This window comes from Hydra vulgaris, chromosome 09 (genome assembly GCF_038396675.1).
Source record: "Hydra vulgaris chromosome 09, alternate assembly HydraT2T_AEP".
NCBI classification, from domain to species: Eukaryota; Metazoa; Cnidaria; class Hydrozoa; order Anthoathecata; family Hydridae; genus Hydra; species Hydra vulgaris.
Window position 1 is genome coordinate 46,379,984 of NC_088928.1, and position 20,782 is coordinate 46,400,765.

A 20,782-nucleotide genomic window follows, 5' to 3' on the forward strand; every position below is an offset into this window, starting at 1 on the left:
TTAATTTGATAGTTAATATCTAGGATGTATTTTTAAAATTCTAGTATATGTTGATGTTGTTTTTCTTGTTAGATATTTGGTGACATGTAAGATTATAAGTAACTAAAAGCAAATCAAAAAATTAAAAGCAAAAAAATAAATTTAAACAAAGGTATTTTTAGATATTGAGCCCAAAGTTGAGTCATATAAACTAATTATTTTATTAATTTTTAAGCATGTTCCCTTCATATTTCAGCATTTAATGTATATTTATTGAATTCAGCTTATTTTATTTAGAAAAACATTTTTTTTTGAATGTCATGAAAACTGAGTTTTTAGGAAACCGAAATTGCCCTATCTTGTTAACTGCTCAACATTTTTAGCTGAAATTTTGCATCCTATGTTTTTTTCTAAATAGTAATCATGTCAAAGGATTTTTTTAAAAAAAGGGAAGACAGTTCAGTGGACTCAGTGATTTGATGTGTAATTACCCAAAGGTCAAATCCTAGACATGTTTTTAGATAGGCAAGGTAATGCTTTGATGACCTGAACCAGTAGCTTTTTTCAGCATTTAAGAATTAACACATTTCCTACTGAAGTCAGTTGTTTTTTGTTGATAATTTATTTATAGGACAACTAAGAAGGTAAACAGGTCTTGTAAGGCTAATAAAACAATTATATTTTGTCTTTGCACCTCATTTAATTTTTGTTTTTAAACATTTCGTGTAAATAAACATAAAATTTTTTTTCTTCTTCTTTAATCAATTAAAAAAATGAATGATATTGTGAACACTTTTGTAGTTAGTTCCTTTTTTTAAAATATTTAATTTTTTCAAGTTCTCCTTCTTGAGCCATTTACTATATTTTAGTTCAAATTTTTTAAACATTTGAAAATCCTCATCATTTTTCTTTTATTTCCTCAACTTGTTGTAGTCATTCAATACAAATAAAATTTTACATTGAGTACTCTACTTGATTAGAGAATTGATTACTTGTGATATAATTGTATATTTGACAATATTTTATTATGCAGCTAAAAATAATGATTGCAGTTTAATGTTAAGTAAAATAACTAATATTTTTTAACAAAAATGAACTCTAACTTTAATTGGATTTCCACCATCAACTTTAGTTACATTTTCATTCGGTGGTAGTAACGGCAGGGGAAGGGTGTAGAAAATATTTGTACGATTTAATCAAAGTCATTTAATCAAAGTTAATATATATTGCAAGTTTCATTAAAAAATCTTTTGATATTAAGCATAGTTAAATATTAAAATCTCATCAATGTGAGAGTTTAGAATAAATATATTCAGGTTTAGATCTCTTCTCTTTAGAGGACTGTGCTCAAAGTTGTAAGTGGTTGCATCCAATACTAATATATATATATATATATATATATATATATATATATATATATATATATATATATATATATATACATATATATATATATATATATATATATACATATATATATATATATATATATATATATATATTATATATATATATATATATATATATATATATATGTATATATATATACATATATATATATATATACACACTCTTAATAAATATGCACACAGTGAGCATAAAAGTAATAATTTATACATTTGCTTTTATAAAAAATCTTCTATGATGATTTTAAACAATGTTTTAAAAAATGGTAATTTATATTCATGTTTTGTTGATATTTTATTATTATAATATTGCTTTGTCAGATATGCACTGACCTACTATCTTTTATAAGTTTTTTGATTTTATAAATTAATCAAGTATAAAATCCCATATATATGTAACAGCAGTTTAGTTGTTAGGAGCTCTCTTTTTAGTACATCTAACTTTTTTTGGTTTATATGGCTGAGATAAGGATAGCCTCTACCAAAGTATGCCCTTACAACCTTGGAGATATAAGTATGTTTTTTAAATATTTAGTTTTATTTATTAGGCTGTTATAAAACTCTTTTCTGAAACAATCCAGAATTGGTTGTTACTGTTTTTTTAGGTGTCATTATTAAGGTTTTCAGCTGCATTTGTGTTTATATATATTATACACATATACATATGTACATACATTTGTGTGTGACTTGATTTGTTTTTGTTTACATGTCATTGTCTTTAATTTGTGTACATGTGCGTGTGTTTTTGTTTTTAGGCAGAAATATTGACAGGTTTATCAATTAATTTGAATTTTCCTGTAACAGATTGCGAAAATGCAATTCGTAATTTACTTAGCAAAGGCCCCTTGAAAGTGGTATTGACAATGGGTTCATATGGAGCTATTTTTGGTGAAAAAGGATCAGATGCTATTCATCATATACTGACACCACCTATAGTTGATAAAGTAGTTGATACTACGGTATATCTTTTTATTTTTTAAAGTTTTAGCATTATTAACAATAACTTAAATAAAAGTGAAAGCTATTACTATTTCATTAAGTTATTTGGATTTTTTTAGTGAAACATAAACATTTTTATTATAATAACCTAACAAAATACTTTAAATCCAAGATTCCAATAATCTAGCTGCAGAAGATTCTTATAATATAACTATAAAAAGTTGTGATCTCCAATCGCGTTGCTATAGAAAATTCTAATAATTGACAAGATATTGTTTTAAAAAATAATAAAGTTTATATTAAGTAAACCTAAAGTTAGCCTTATGGGTATTTATTAGGAATGAGATATATTTTAATTTATTTTAGTTGTTAAAATAAAAACGAGTTTTATTAATAATAAAGTCTATTTCATTAATTCATAAAAATTCATTTCATTTCACAAAACTTTTCGAGGTATTATAACATTTACAAAATTGATTTGTAACTCAATTTTACAATCAAAAATGGTTTTATTAATGCCAGCCAAGTTAATCTTTGCTGTTTGGAATATATATGTTGAAATGTCTTTAATAACTAAATCTGTTAGTTTAAATTATTTTTTTTTTATTATTGCAATAGTGATTATTTGATGTCTGAATGATGATGATGATGATGATGATGATGATGATGATGATGATGATGATGATGATGATGATGATGATGATGATGATGATGATGATGATGATGATGATGATGATGATGATGATGATGATGATGATGATGATGATGACTGAATCTCCCCCTAATGATATCTGAATCTGCTCCTTTTGAGTCTGAATATATCTTGAAAGTGTCTAAGTATATCCTGTCAATGTCTTGATGCCTGAATAAATTGATAGTTGTCTGATAAAATCAAAATTAGTAAAATAAGATATTAAATTGATTCTAATTAATACTTTATTACTGAATCATGGAATTAAATGACAAAATATTTATGTTTAGAATGTATTTGCTACTTTAACAAACTTTAACTTAAATAGTTTTGAATTAGTACTAATTTTTATTACATTTGACTATTTTATATTATTTTTTACTATTTTTTACAAATTGTATATAGTGTATCTAAAGAATCAAAAAGCATAAACAAATTTAGATCTAAAAATCTATATGTTTTAATTATCCACTTAACTTTGGTTATTCTCAAAAATTTGTTTTTAACTGTTCATATCATGTAAAAATAGTTTGTTTTTTTAACTGTTTTTTCATGTAAAAGATTTTATTTAAAAGATTTATAAATTTGCAATTGATCAATTGTTACTAAAATATTTTTTTTTTTTTAAGTTGTTTTGATGCGTTTCAACAAACAACTAGTTTTGATATCTTGCTTTGCAACATTGTGTACACATACACATTTTTTTGTAATGTTGAGGTCTTTGAATTGATTCCAATGCCCTAATGGGATGTCTTACCACTCCTGGGATGTTCTGCTACTCCTGGGATTTGTTTAATTTTAATAGGTGAAAAAAACAACCAATCATATTTTGCCAATGAAAAATCCTTTAAAGGATTTTTCTTTGTTTCTTTAATAATATCAGAATGCTATGGTTTGAGAATTTTGAGTTTGGCTTGGAGAAAGTACTGTAGGTCTTGTTATGTTTATAAGTTTTTTACTTACCAAAGTTTTTGTTGCATAGTTCATAGATTCCTTAGACAAAAAAAAGACCAGATTCCTAGTCCCAAAATTTGTTTAATTGATTCATTCCTGTACCTTCATGATAAATTAGTTTAAACTTTCTCATCAAATAAAATAAATGCAGGTCATTAGTTGAAGCAGCAACTTGCAAAAAGTACATAAAAAAAGAAAAAAGGATGTCCTTGGACAAAGAGAATACTTGGACATCTTCTTAATCTTTTAATTTGTTTCCTTTTATTGAACTTATAGAGAGAAAGTGAGTAGGATTCTAGAGCTTATAAGTATTATATACAAGATGGCAGTCGCAACATTTGACACTCTTTAAGCTATTAAAAATGAACCAAAAATGGAAATGATTTGAAACTTTCCAAAAATGTGAAATACTATCACATAATTTAGTATGTAAAAGTTATAGTATTAAAGTCTTCAACTTTTTTCAAAAATTAACTCTACGTAGCGTAGCGATTGTAATGCTTACTTTTTACTACATCTGAAAAAACACTTTGTCAGACTTAATGCAGCAAACAGCATGGTAAAAAAAATCATTAGGTATGTGTATTTAGCACATATTGATGTTATTATACGCTGAGTTTCATAGTTTTTACTTGAAGTTTTACAAGTATTTTTATGTGTTTTCCATTGTGGCGGTTGTAACAAAAAATCCGATTCTTAAAAACAACAAATAAAAAAAGGCAATCAATGATGCAAGAAAAAAGTATAAATGATTATCAACAACAACATATAATATGTTAAAAAATGCACTATAACATTATCAAAGTTCCTCAATTATGAATATACGATACAATTTTTAACACTACAACCCTTATAACTTTATACAACCCTTACAACTTTAAAACAATGCTATGGTATAATAAAATGATTTTTTTAATAACAGTTTTGCTTAAAAGTATTTTTAAATAGTTAAAAAAAAAGTTATGGAGTTTAGTATGTGTTTTCATAACTTTTTTGCTTTTTTTTTTTTTCTCCCTCTCACAGAATTGGCTATATATATATATATATATATATATATATATATATATATATATATATATATATATATATATATATATATTATATATATATATATATATATATATATATATATATATATACAGTATTGGACAAAACATTTACAACCAACATCAAACAATGCTAAAAAGCGTTCCTAATTTTACATGTCTTAAAAACGAAACGAACTATTTAATAATTAAAGGAAGTTTCCAGAAGCTTCCAGAAGTATCGAAAAAAAGCATTTAGAATCTTCGTGAACAGGTTCACACAGATTTATTTTACTATATAAGAGACATGTAAATCGATAGACATGTAATTCAGTACGACAGACATGTGATCGACAGACATGTAATTCAGTCAGTATATGGAAGTCAATCAGTCAGTATTATCAAGACAGTTTATCGAAGTGAGTTTTATCAAAGTGTTTTATCGAAGAACATCAATACAAGAAGTGAAATACAACAAGCGTTTCATTACATCAATACAGTCCACATGCAACCAAGACGTTGTGTTCCACAGAGCATTATTGTATCATCACAAGGTAAATGTAACACGGTAAGCCTTGAGAAGCGTGATTGTTTATTTTTATTATTTTTATGACTTCAAGTGCAAAAATGGCTCCCGACAGTCTTGGATTGGAACTAAAAAAGAAAATTATTGGCGATTACGTAAGTGGAATGTCACAAAAAAGTAATTGTGATAAATATCGCGTGAAAAAATGGACCGTATAAGACTATGTTCCAAATATCGTTCTACGGGGAAGTTGGCAGCAGATAACAAAGGTGGAAAACCGCGTTCCACCACTTTTAGAGAGCATTCTATCATTGTCAGATCCGTCAAGAAGTATCCCTGGATATCATCAGTCGAGATACAAAAGCAATTAGAGCTGCCTGTATCAGACCGAACAATCAGACGACGTGCTGTTGAAGCCGGATTGTTTTCTCGACGCCCTGCAAAGAAACCGCTGATTTCACTGAAAAACCAGAAGAAAAGACTCCTGTTTGCTACATCTCATATTGACTGGAATGTGAATTGAAGTTCAACATCATCGGGAGCGATGGCATTTGCCGCGTACGTCGACCGGCCAAAAAACGCCTCGATTTACGTTACTGCCTTAAGACCGTGAAGCATGGTGGAGGCAATGTAATAATCTAGGGGTGTTTTTCTGCTAACGGTCTGAGCCCATTACATCGAAATGATGGAATAATGGACCGTTTCATGTATAAAAATATCCTGAAAGATGTTATGTTACCTCATGCTGAATGGAATATGCCAATAAAATGGGTTTTTCAGCAAGACAACGATCCGAAACATACTGCAAAAGTAGTCAGGCAGTGGTTTCAAGACAACCACCTATCAGTGATGGATTGGCCGCCTCAATCTCCGGATCTCAACCCTATTGAGAACCTGTGGGAGATTGTCAACCGCAGAATTAATCGTGAAGGTGTTCGTAATAAGGATTAACTGTTTGAACAAATCCAAAAGGCCTGGGCAGCGATTCCACAAAGTTTCATTGATCACCTGATCGAATCTATGCCTCGAAGATGCAAGGCTGTGATCGACAACAAAGGATTTGCCATGAAATATTGATAGCGAAATACAGCTTGGTCAACATTTTGTCGAGTTGCACTTATTTTTTCCAGAAGGAAATCAACTTTTTTTAATACTTTTGATTAATTTATTAATTTTCGTGTACAAATAATGAACTTTGTGATGAATAAAACTTGAAGAACTTTGTCTCTAAACAGTTACATAGTTATTTCTCTAACTTGAAAAAATGCAGCACTTATATATAAAGAAACTAAATTAGCATTATTTGGTTGCGCTCGTTTTGTCCGATACTGTATATATATACATACATATATACATATATATATATATATATTAGGGTGTCCCAAAAAACAACATTTTTGAAAATAATTTGCTTCCACCCCTTAAATGTGTTCTATCTAATACAAAAACACTAGGTTTAAAATTTTTTTGAATAAAAAATATTTTAAGAGGTCCCTCAAATATAGCGAAATTACATAAAAATCTCAAAAATAATATTTCGAAAAAAAATTGTTATTTTTGGTTTTATTACATAAAAAATTACGTTTTTTAACAAAAAATGAAAAAAAGTGCTTTTTTTATGTTTTTTTACAATTATTTTGATAAATAAGTTTTTGCATATGACCAGTACCATCACCAATTTTAAAATAAACCTTACATGCATAATAAGTGCTTTTTCTTTTTCCAGCAGTTCATTTGAACGTTTTTTTAAAACGTTCAAATGAACTGCTGGAAAAAGAAAAAACTTGGATTCCTAATGAATTTCTAAATATTCATGGTGGAATCCAAGTTTTTTCAATTGATTTTTCTTCCATTTTCATTGCTGATCTAAAACTGATGTTTTTAGAAAGGGTAGTATTATCTCTGCTCAACCTACTGCTAAAACCTGCAGCTACTAAGTGCACAATCTGATCAACAACATCTTCCTGCTTGACTGAGTTGGGTCAGAAGCAGCATGCCCAATGCAAAAATCAATTTTAATATGTATGAGCAGATAACCAAAATTTCTCAAGGATGATGTCAATTAAGTGATTTGCAATTATTCTTATTTTTTTTCTTGGATCTTTATTTCTTTCAAAAACAAAACAAAAAAACTTAGTAATACAGCTCTATTCAATGTTTTCTTCCTTTAAAGTTATCCATGGAAAGACCACCAATTGTTTAAAAGAGATGAACTTCTGTTTCGTTTTAAAGAATGTTTCTTTCTACAGCTATAACTGTTTTATTGTTATTAACTGCTTTATTATTTTTATTTATGCATAAGACCCAAAAAATGTTTCTTCCAGATCTAAGTACTTTGTTTGTCTTTTATGTGTTATCGGAGTTATTTTATTGAGACTTTTACTAAGTCTACCAACTGTTTTTGCTATCGTTTAAAAAGAAACCTATGATAGTAACTATACATTTTTTAAAAACTTTTCAATCAATTGCAGTGGAATGAAAGTACCAAAAAATATTTTTTTAAGTATTGGAATGAGAGTAGTTAAAAGGATTTTGTTATGCAACATTTACTGTTTTAAAATTAGTTATTTGCGAGATAAGTGCAAATAATTGTAAATTAATAAAATTTTGTGTAGTTACTTCTTAGTCATTAATATGGATGTATCCATATTGATGACATATCCCTGTTATTTGATATTTGATCATTAAATTCTTAGTAAAAGTAACTCTTGTTCTTTGAAAGTTACAATTGGGGCAAATGAACAGCTGCAGTTGGGGCAAATGAACATCTACAGGTTATCAATTCATTTGAGAAGAATTAAATGGAAATCAATTAAAACATTTTTTAAACAATATTTGGCTTCTAGAAGAATTGCTTGACAATGCCAAATCTGGATTTTAAAGTAGAAAACTTGTTTGATGCATTTAAAACATTTTATGGGGCCTGACAATATCTTTTACAGATTTTGTTTATTGTCTTTTGAAAAAATGTACAAACCTTAGCATAGATTTAAAACTATCAATAGGATAAAAAAAGTCCTACTAAAAAAGAGCTTTGTATGCTAAAGACGTTAGAAACCTTTCTTGGGTGTTTTTTAATTGTTTAATTTGTTCAAAATCCTTTTATCTGTGATTACTGCTCAAAAGTTTTTCTCGCAATTTGAGCATTAAAAGGGTTTGGATGTGCTTGTTCTTGTCAGAGGTATATAGTTTTACAGAAAAAATTCAAAATCACCAGGTACTCTCACATGCTTAATGCAAAGGGAAGGAGAGGGGGGTTAATCCAAATCTAATAAGTGGGGAGAGGGGGGGAAGAGGGGGGCAATTTTTTACAGAACACGCATAAAATAATTTAATTCTTTTGTGGCTTGCGGTCAAACTGCATTTTTTTAACAGCTATAATAATTTCAATAGAATTTAATATGCTTATATAAGTTTTATACTAAGGTGAGAAGGCTTATGTAAGTTTTATACTAAGGTGAGAAATAAAGTAATATTTATAGTAGTTAGTATAGTAGAAATATAGTAGTTTCAAAAAATTGCTGTCAGTCAGTTGTAAAGTAAACAACCAAGATATCAAAAAAAATATATGGACTGCAAGATAAGCTATTAGATTGTTTAAAGGGAAAACACCAAAAATCTAACTGTGGACTACATGCAAACTTTTAAAATTTATTTAAAATGTAATTTGCTTATCAAGCTTTTATGTTATATAGTTCATATTAAATTGTGGTATATTATAGAATCCTAACTTTAGCTTTAATTTCCAGACTCAAGTTCTTGAATGGTATCTTTAAGTGAAGATTTTGCTTGTTGCTGGAATTATTTTAATTATTGCAAAGACTTTTAGACATTAGAATATTCCTCAGGGAAATAGAAGAAAAAGAGCTATTACTATCAGCATACAATTTTTTTGTTTACTTTTACTTATAAAGTGGGGAACCTTATAACTTTGAGTGAAAAAAACACAATTTTTAGGAAATTCATTGACTTAAACATTATGTAAAAGTTATAGCTTTTTTGATCTATAATCATAAGGGTGTCCTTGTTTTTCGAAAATCAAAATGTGGAAAAGTTCAATCGTTATCATTATGTATTAGTAGCTTATAGTAAAAATTTCAGCCTCCCAAATCAACTCTAAGGTAAAGAAGGTGGTTTTAGACAATTTCTATATGATATAATTTTTCCTGAATATAGATAGTTTGAAATAATATCTATAGTTTCTATATAATATAAAAGTTCCGAATATAGATAGTTTTAAATTTAAAACACTCACTAAACACTGGTTTCGATTTAAAATATATCTAATAGAATAAGGAAGATACAGATTTTGTGTGACAATTTTATTTCAGATAATAGTTCTAAATTGAGTTGAAAAGCAACAAAAACGTGATTACAGTTGTAATACTTGTTAGATGTTCTGCAGGTACTTTGTGACTTTTTTGGATACTTGTTGTCTGTTTTTATGGACAACCTAGAAAATAATAAATAAAATTAAAAAAGCAGGTTATTTTGTAAAATAATTAAATAATCCAACCAATAAAATTCCTAGTATTTGAAATTAATAGTTTATTTTATTAAATAAAATGATATGGAAATACTTTAAAAAATTTTGCAGTCATTATTGTATAGCATGCGCGTACATTGGCTGGGGTAAGTGGTTGTTAGGTGTAAATTGTTAAATGCAATTGACTTCCTTTTTTGTTATTAAAAATGAGCATGATATGTGTTTGCTATTCTAAATTGCCTAATTTTTCAAAAACGACCCCCTCCCCCTAACAATTTACACACTACAGGTCTGTATAATGGCAATTACAGTATGTTTAGCAATTACCTAAAGAGTATCCTGAAGTCTATCCTCGTGTCTATGTGTCCTTCCAATAATGTCTTGGATCAGCTTTATGTGACGTTTTGCCCTATCATTTATCACTGCAAGCTGATTTGCACAAGCAGAAAACTTGACAAATGACTTAGAGGTTCTCTCACTTTTGCAAGCAGCTATATAAGTCAGCAAGAGACAAAACTACAAGCTAGATACCAAGTGTGCCATAGAAGGCTTTTGTTGAGAACTTTCCCAATCTCTGCATAGGCTTTGTAATCATCTGACATTTGGAGCTGGTAAGCTATCTTAAAAGCTCTTAGGTCATTTGAAGGAGCTTGAGTTGCCATAGGACTCTTCGGAAAGAATAGACCATGGAAAAACACAATATAATTTGTAGCAGTGTTTATGTTCTTGAGAGTAGCAGGCTCTACTGTTTTTGAATCATTCGGATGATAGTTCTGTGTCATCTGAAGAACAAAGAAGATAAAGACAGTTACTCATAAACCTGGCCTCATGGTGAGCTCCCGGCTGCTTAAAGAAGAAATTAGATATACCTGCACCCAGGAAGTAAGCCAGTAGCTGGCAAAGATACTTGTAGTCTCCTCTTTGGAAAGTGTTTCTCTGAAGTGCTGTGGTGCAAAATTCTTTAGTTTCAACTGCAAGTTGGTGCAAAAGTGTTTGCTTGGACTTTTTGTTGTACCAAAAACAAGTTCCATGACATGAGGCACATGTTTCTCATATATGCGATGTCTGCGCATTAGCCAGAGAACAGGCCTCCCCAAAGCATGAACAATAACATTTCTTATAGCTCCATTGTTCTTTCCTGTGTTGATAGCTGTGGTGTCAGCACACACCCCAATAATTTGATCTGGTAGCTCATAGTATTCGAGGATACTTTGAATGGCTACAGCCTGGTCGCTTCCCTTGGAGCTTTTAATTTTCAAAATACCAAGCGGAAAATCTAAAGGGCTAGCTTCAGGAGAAGAAACGCTTATAGCTATCCTCTTATGGCTTGTGGAAATTGCTTCTTCACTGGCCTTACAATTTTAGTATCAAAGTGAATCACTAGCTTTAAGTCTCTTATTTTGTCCATGTTCTACTCTCGGATGATCTAGGCTTCTGACTATACTACAGCGTGTGCTTTCCTAGTCAGAGTTGATCTTAAGATCTTCAACTCCTCAATGTTAATACTGCCAGCTTTATAAAGAGTTATCAATAAACAGGTTCCTGGTCGAACACCAATACCATATCTTGTCATGATTGGGATCCAATTGTTTAGGAGTTCATCCATACTTAGCTGAAGACTAACTTTTACTTCCCCTGAAATCTTTTAGGTCTTTGTAGGAGACATAAAAGCTTCGTCAGAGTCTGGAAGGCTATCACTGTGTACCAGGAAACTTCAAACTCTCTTTGTTCTAGTTCTTCTACCTTCCTTTTATTCTTTTTTTCTTGATTTCTGAGCTTTTCATCTTGTGAGCTCATTTTTTCTTCCACTATTCTTGTTTTTTCCACAGCCAAACAAGCATTTTTTTGAAATGTTTTATCAATACCCGCCATCTTGACCATGCGTCCTTTGAGACAGTGCTTTAGAAATTAAATTTAAAAATTGCATTATTTTTTATTTTTTAATAATTTTTGCCATGTGTTATAAATAAAAAAGTGTAAATAACTAAAAAATAATTATGTTAATAATTTTATTAAAACATATACATTAATTGAAAAATGAATTGCTAATTTCTCCTAACATAAAAAAAGTTATTACAAAATAATATATTTGCAATATAATATTCTATTATATAGAAATTGACTAAACCACCTTCTTTACCTTAGAGTTGATTTGAACGGCTGAAATTTTCACTATATGCTACTAATACATAACGATAACGATTTAACTTTTCGATTTTCACATTTTGATTTTCGAAAAAAAAAAAATTTTGAGGCACCCTAATAATCATGTCCAAATTAAGGAGGTTTTTAAATTTTATTTAAAACAATTTGAAGCAAACCGACTGAGCAAAACCCTAAAGAAGTTCAAAAAGAGACTCTATAAAAGTCTTAAATTCTGCCAAAACAAAAAATAAATCTCTTAACAATTTTTTAAAATACAAGCAGAAGAAGTTGTATTGAACAATAATAAGTTTACGTTTATTTCATTTCATTTAAAATCTAAGCTATAGCTTGTCAAAGATAAAAAAAAAGTTTTAAATTTGGATTTAAGTTTTACTCGTTCGCTTAACTACGTTGAGTAAAGCCAAATTTTTGACGAATCAAAATTTACGGAATTATTTAACGGTCGACAATTTTTAACTGATATATATTTTTTCTAATTTTTAATTAATTTTAGTTTTGATATGTTGTTTTTGTTGTCTATAACAAATAAAAATTACTAAACGGAAGTTCTTAATTAGCTTAGGGTGGGTGGGGAAAGTTTCCGAAAGTTAATAAACGTCCCCTCCCATATATTAAGCGCAATGATCCCAAACACCTAAGAGTAGGTAGTTGTTTTCTCTTTTCAATCTTCGGATGAATTTGCCTACATTTGTCACAATCTTAATGTTTTTTATTAGAATCAAAGTTGATAAATTATTTCCGATTTCTTGATATCATTGAGTCTATTCTAGCTAGTACCATATCTGAAGTATTTTGACAGCGCAACAAACACACGATTTTGACAGCGCAACAAACACGATTTTGACAGCGCAACAAACGATTTTGATTCTGTAGTCTTGTTAGAGTTATAATAACTTTGAGATTATATGTTAAGCATTAGGTAATCGGTATCGAATATCGGTTATCGTTTGGTATCATACGATACCATAAAGTATTGATATTAAGATCACGCGATACTGGTATCGTTTATATCAATATTGTTTCGGTACCGGTGGTATAATTTGGTATCGCAGCTCGGTTCTTCACAACAACAACAAAAAAAAATTTTCTATTAAAAGGGTAAATTTATATAATAATTGAGAGTTGACTCATATGTCGCAATAATTGACTCAAAGTATAATTGACATCGTATGACCAACTTACTATTTATTGTTTCGTATGGTATCGTAATTTTTATTTAATTAATTGTGTGGTATCATCTCTTTAAATTATTTTTTTCTAATCGTTTTGCAATTTTAATTTATCGTGTGGTATCGCCTCCGTAGTTCAATTTCTCATCTGGTATTATTTTAATTGAATCTCGCGTGGTATAATAGTTCTTTTCTGGTATTGTCTTTCATTATTCTCATTCTGTGCTAAAATATCTGGCTACAAACATTAACTAAACCTTTAAATAGCTGTATTGCTTGTATTTTTTTTCTTTTCTTATCGATATGAAATGAGAATATTCGACCTTTCGATATCATGGTTCTATTTTTAAGCGGTGTTGCGTGGTATTAAATCAATACTGATAGTATCGACATTAGTATATAAGCAATACCACACGATACGAGAGTATACCTCTTGGTGTGTTCATACACGATATCGATTGCAGTACCAGCTATCGATTGACACGATATCTGGTACTGCAGTTCTAGATTTTTGTGTTAACGTAAAGCGTAAACAATAGGAACAAAATTGAACAGAACGTAAAGCGTAAACAATAGGAACAAAATTGAACAGAACGTAAAGCGTAAACTATAAGTACAAAATTGAACGGAACGAACGAAGCGTAAGCAATCCAAACAAAATTAAAACTCTTGAGTAACAAGAAAACTAATTTTATATCAATATTTTAAAAATATTGTAAAAACAAAGAAATAACTTTCCCTGATTTAAAGTTTTGTTAGATATGATAAAATGTACATATATGTAAATATAAAATATGAATTTTTATGTACTTAGACCATAATATATATTGTAATTTTTAAGATAAATTGAATTAAACTTAATATATGAATTTTATTTGGATTATTAAAAAATTTAACTTTTTAAAATTTTAATATTTTACTCTGGGTTTATAGAATTCAGATATCGCTAAATATTTTTAAAATTTTTGAAAATCATTTCTATATAAACTTAAAAGCTGATTAAAAAAATTTTTGAGAAGTATTTTTTTACTTAATTGTAACTTATGTGAAAGTGCTGGGTGTGAGGGTGTGGTTTTTGTAATCCTGTTAGTTGTTCGCAAACAGAAACTTTATCTTTTTTATTTTATATATTTATTTAATGAGACATTCGTAAACTCGATAAAAAATTCTCTACAAGTCAGTATAAAAGTTTTTTTGTTCTTTTGTTTCAGTATAAGTTGAATTTTTGAGAGAAATATTTTCAAAATTGTTTTAATTGATTTTTATCATTTTTTGTTAGGGAGCTGGTGATTGTTTTGTTGGATCCCTTGCATATTTTTTAGCCCAGCGAAAGGATCTTAGTTTTAATGAAGTTGTTCGTAGATCTGTCGCGATAGCGTCGATATCGGTGACTAAACATGGCACTCAAACAAGTTTTCCAAGTTTCAATGATTTACCTGAAGACCTAATACAATAATTTAAAAATGGTTTTTTATATACATATATATATATATATATATATATATATATATATATATATATATATATATATATATATATATATATATATATATATATATATATATATATATATATATATATATATATATATATATATATATATATATATATATATATATAGTTTTTATAGAAATTAATTTTTTGTTTTGTTGTTTTTTTAAATCCTAATTATTAAATGAATTATATAAATGTGCACATTAAACGGTACAATCTTATCTTTGTAAATCTTTTTTTTTAAAGCAATCTTATTTAATCTTAGTTTATGTAGAAGTAAAATCTGCATAAACGTAAACTAGCGCCGAAGTTCGCTGAATAAAAACATAGGTGTAAGTGCGAACTATCAAGTTTACAACGACTGTTGTAACACTTCCAGCAAAATGAGTTAACGTTAAAAAGTAAATTTATAAATTAAATTTTTTAACATTTACTTAATAAAATAAAAAAACTATTTAAGCTTTTAGACGCACACTAGTCTCCCTTGTAATGCAAAACAACAGCGGATTATTGATACCTCAAAACTACAGCGACCATTGGTACTCTCGTGCAAAAGCTGCTTAATCTTGACCTTGTTTGGTATTATTTGTTGTTATACCCCTCTCTCATCCGTACAACTTCAAAACAAAAAATAATTTTAAATTTATGATATAGGTTTTAAATAGGCCTTTGTCCTCTTTTTTTCCTAACGCAATAAAAATTTAGATTTAAAAAAGAGAGTATAATTGTTTTTAGTTGTGTTCAGGGAGAGTTGGCTTTAAACCAATCATTGAAGTTGTCAAGTTCACAATTCATAGTGATAAAGATTGTCCTAAGGTTAGAGTGGTTATATAAAATTCGAGCGTCGTCAGCAAAAAAATTCTAATTTAGTATACTAGATGATAAGTAAATATCGTTTATTTAAATAATAAACAATTAAGGCCCGACAATGGATCTTTGTGTAACTCCTCGCATAATGTTTTATAATCTTGAGCGGTAATTGTCGAAAGATCCGCATTGCTTGTGTTTTTTTAAGATATAAACAAAACTGTTTAAAATTAATTTTGACTCCATAACTTTTAAGTTTGTAAAGAAGAATATAAGGGTCTATAAAAAAGTGTGAAAGGCTTTTGAGAGGTCAAAAAAACCCTAAGAGTGTATTGGTTGTTTTTCAAACCCATATAAAGTTTCTCTAACTTATTCAGCTACTGCATGCTCTGTCGAGTGCCTTTTTCTAAATCCGTACTGATATTATTAAGAACTTTGTGGTTTGTAAGGTAGCTGTAAAACCTATTATGTTTACGCTCAAGAAAAACGTGGGAGCATTGAAATAGGTTTAAAGTTAGATAATTTTAAAGTATCGCCATCTTTAAATATTTAAGCCACTTTGCTAGTTTCAGAAGAAAAACTCCATTTTTAAATAAAGGATTAAAAATAGTTAATAAGGAATATTCAATAATATTAAAAACGATATTAACAACCCAAGGAATTATAACTAAAAAATATATATTAATATTAGTACCAGTATACTATTATATGCTAAGCGAAAATTTTCTGCCAAAGATTACAAAAATTGTGCAATGTCGCTTGATTAAAGTTTATTAGCTTTAGTTAATGTTTTATTTACAATGGTCTGCATTATTCCCGTTATTTCTTAGTTTGACACCGCTTTCATTTAAGTAATTATCCATCGTGCTGTCTATAGCATGTCCACTACTTTCTATTGCAAGAACTAGCGTGTTCCAGCATATCATTTAATTGTAGCAATTATTATTATTTTTTTTTTAAACGTAAGGCTATCCTTTTTTCAGCACGGTATCCAATTTCATCAGACGCACGGTGATCTATACTACAGGCCTTGCCAAAGGGGCAAACTGCGTATATGACTGGGGGCCTATTTTAAATTTCGTTTACTTTTAGTTGCTATTTTAGTGATATTAAAATATGTTGCACTTGTGGCTGCACTACAAATGTTTGTTGCACTTATGGCTGCACTACAAATTATTTGTCTGCAATAAAGAAATCTGATAATTAAAAGCTCTCAGTATATCGATTTCCTAAAAATAAAGAAGAAAAACAAATGTGAATTCATATAATTCCAAATGCAAAATTAAAAGTAACTTATGACATTGCAGTTTGTGAGTTGCATTGGCCAATAAATTTTGAAAAAAAAGTAGTTAGAGAAAAATATCGTCCTAAATTTCCATCATATTTTTGGCCTAGCATACCGTCTTGTCTAATTCCCACCCATCTTCCTCCATTACGTGCAACAACTCGTGCTTCTTCATGTTTTCGAAAATTTCGCTCAAAACTATCAACTTTTTAAGAAAAAGATAACTTTTGCTGAAATGAAAAAAGTTCTTTTAAATAATAAAAGAGATTTTGGTGTCCTATTGTTATGCTTTATGATTAATAACACTATTCATTTACAATCACAAGTTTATTCAAATGGAGTTCCATGTTTTTTAATTAAGATTAGTGAGGATTTGCATTTCAAAAATCAACGCATGGTCTATTTTAGAAAAAGTTTTACGTTATTTTAAGAATTTAATTCCAGGAAAAAAAGAAGTTCTAATTCAGGAACATTCATCTTCTATGGTTACACGGTGTGTTGGTAGTAAGATTTATTCTAATGAGGTTATTATTAGATCATTTCAGTATTTTGCTACATCCAGAAGTTTGTATAATCAATTGCGAACAGATAACCTATTGTATCCGGTAAGAACTTTGACTAGAATAACTTCAAAAGTTTCTAAATTAAATGAAAAGCATTTTTTGACTAATATTTTTCAATCTGTTAAAGAAAAACAGAAACTTTTTTTTTATTATTGCATGATGAAGTTATAAAAATGTTGTTATACCATAATGGTACAATATTCGGATAAGTAATCGACGACTTAAATTCTTTTGCAAAAATTATATTGGGTCTAATGGTAAATTGCTTATTCGGTGGACCATCGTTTATTTCCAAAATAATACCTATAAGTAAATTAAACTCTCAATTTCTTTTTGAACAAATTGGCATTACTATTCAATCAATAATAAAGTCTTCGGGTCAAATTAAAGCTGTAATAAGCAATGAAAATGGAATTATTCAGGCATTTTTTTAAATCTTTGAAAGATCAGCTCCAAATAAACCCTGGTTTCTTAATCTTTGATTATGTCCATTTGCTTAAAAATATTAAAATATTTGGCTCTCTAAAAAAACTGGTCAACTTTTTATGATAAAGAAGTATGCAAAGTAGAACAATGGGATCACCTTAAAAATCTTTATGAACTTGAATTCAAAAATTTAGTTAAATTACTCAACTTAAATGTTTCAATACTTCTAAAGCCAATTGAGAGGCAGTCAGTTTCTACCTGTTTAAGGGCATTTTGTGACAAAACTTAACATGCTTTAATTAATCATCCAGGGCTGCAGCACATAAAAGAAAGACAAGATACAGCAGATTTTATTAACATTTGTGTCATGGTGGAAAGTTCTCAATGTTAAGGGAACAGGTGCTGATATCAGATTTAATGATGAAATTCAAACAGTAATTAGATATCTTAATGATAATACATTAAAAAATATATTAAATTTTAGAAATATGGCTTTAAAGATGGCTGGAAAGCAAGGCAAAAGGGAGAAATAACTCACTTGTGACACTGCACAGTCAATATACCGCACATGCAATGGTATTTGACAATCTACAAGATCTTGAATCTTTGATAATCTATCAAATCTTAAATTTTAATTTCTCTTAGTACAAATATGGCTCTTATATATATATATCAGGGTATTTAACTCGTAAAGATAAAGAACTATCAGAAAACGAGTTGCTAGATTCATTTTCTGATAGTTCTTGATAACGGGTGATAACTAAAAATCCGGACAAATTTAAAGTTAATTTTGCTTCGCGTTAAAATAAGTATACATAATAATTAAAATATGTTTATTTAGCTCACATATTCTTTTTTAGAAAAACATAAAAAGTATTTGAATCAATCATTTAAAAATGAAGGTGAACAAAAAAAACGAAGATGAGCAGCGGAAACGTGTGTATGAGTTTTATTTGGAAAATATAAATCTCGGCAAAACATACACAGTGAAGCATTTTCTTGCTGAAAATATTCCAAGAACTATTATTTATGACATAATAAAATGCGCTGAAAACAAATTTGGACATTAAAGAAAGCCTGGAAGTGGTCGTATAGCCAAAAAATGCTAAAAAGTAAGGTTTCTAAGCTTAAAATCATGTTTGACCATCAAGATGGTATTTCACAGAGGCAAATAGCTCGTAAATTTAGTATTTCGCAACCGTATGTGAATAAAATACTCAGAAATCAGTCTGCTATCAAATGTTATAAAGAGCAAAAGGTTCCGTAGCGAGATGAGCAAATGATGCTAAGAATTTGAACATGCTAAAATACAGCCAAAAAGAGCAGTTTTCAGAAATAATAATGGTCTGGATCGTTATTTCGGCCAAAGGTACCTCAAAATCATATTTTCGAGAACCTAGAAACGCTATCAACTAGTTTATATACTTAAAGCATTGTGTTCAAAAGAGACTTATCCCGTTAATAGAAGAGCATTACTTAAATGATAATTTTGTATTCTGGCCAAATTTTGCATCTGCTTATTATGCCAAAAGCGTATTTAGAATATTTAAAGGCTAAAAATATTGAAATTGTACCAAAAAAAGATAATCCGCCAAATTTACCTGAATGCAAGCCCATTGAAAATTTTTGGTCAATATTGAAAGGTCTTGTGTATAAGAATAACTGGCAAGCAAGAAAACTTTCACAACTTAAAGAAAGAATTACAGTATTGGACAAAACATTTGCAACCAACATCGAACAATGCTAAAAAGTGTTCCTAATTTTACATGTCTTAAAAACGAAACGAACTATACTACCACAGCAAACAGTTCAGGAGTCTGGAGTCATAGCATGCCATGACACGAGCAATCAGCTGACAGGTGACAGCACACAGGCAGAATTTTGTTGACAAGTGCCATTTTGCAGCGGACAAAACAAGTACAACTTTTTTGGTTTGTTTCATTTTCTTAAGTCTGGTCCATGTCAACGTCACGGAAGTTTTTTAATAATTAAAGGAAGTACCCAGAAGTTTCCAGAAGTTTCCAGAAGAAGCATCCAGTAGCATCCAGAAATATCCAGAAATATTCAGAAGCATCCAGACGCATCCAGAAGCTTCCAGAAGCATCAAAAAGAAGCATATAGAATCTTCCAGAACAGGTTCACACAGGTTCATTTTACTATATAAGAGACATGTAAATCGACATGTAATTCAGTCAGTATATGGAAGTCAATCAGTCAGTATTATCAAGACAGTTTATCGAAGTAAGTTTTATCAAAGTGTTTTATCGAAGAACATCAATACAAGAAGTGAAATACAACAAGCGTTTCATTACATCAATACAGTCCACATCCAACCGAGACGTTGTGTTCCACAGACCATTATTGTATCATCACAAGGTAAATGTAACACGGTAAGCCTTGAGAAGCGTGATTATTTATTTTTATTATTTTTATGACTTCAAGTGCAAAAATGGCTTCCGACAGTCTTGGATTGGAACTAAGAAAGAAAATTATTGGCGATTACGTAAGTGGAATGTCACAAAAAAGTAATTGTGATAAATATCGCGTGAAAAAATGGACCGTATCAAGACGTTCTACGGGGAAGTTGGCAGCAGATAACAAAGGTGGAAGAACCGCGTTCCACCACTTCTAGAGAGAATTCAATGATCTTCAGATCCGTCAAGAAGGATCCCTGGATATCATCAGTCGAGATACAAAAGCAATTAGAGCTGCCTGTATCGGACCGAACAATCAGACGACGTGCTGTTGAAGCCGGATTGTTTTCTCGACGCCCTGAAAAGAAATCGCTGATTTCACTAAAAAACCAAAAGAAAAAACTCCTGTTTGCTGCATCTCATATTGACTGAAATGTGCAGAAATGGCGAAC

At 29.3% G+C, this 20,782-nt stretch overlaps 1 protein-coding gene across 1 annotated transcript in view; it reads left to right on the forward strand.

Annotated features, from left to right (window-relative positions):
- Positions 1-14,805, forward strand: part of LOC100198684 (ribokinase) — a 30,894-nt gene extending 16,089 nt beyond the window's left edge. The window contains exons 7-8 of the mRNA XM_065805874.1: positions 2,141-2,344; positions 14,621-14,805. Of these exons, the coding sequence (XP_065661946.1) occupies positions 2,141-2,344; positions 14,621-14,797 (381 nt within the window). The 3' untranslated portion in view covers positions 14,798-14,805. The remainder of the gene's footprint in view (positions 1-2,140; positions 2,345-14,620) is intronic.
- The last annotated feature ends 5,977 nt before the right edge of the window (positions 14,806-20,782 follow it).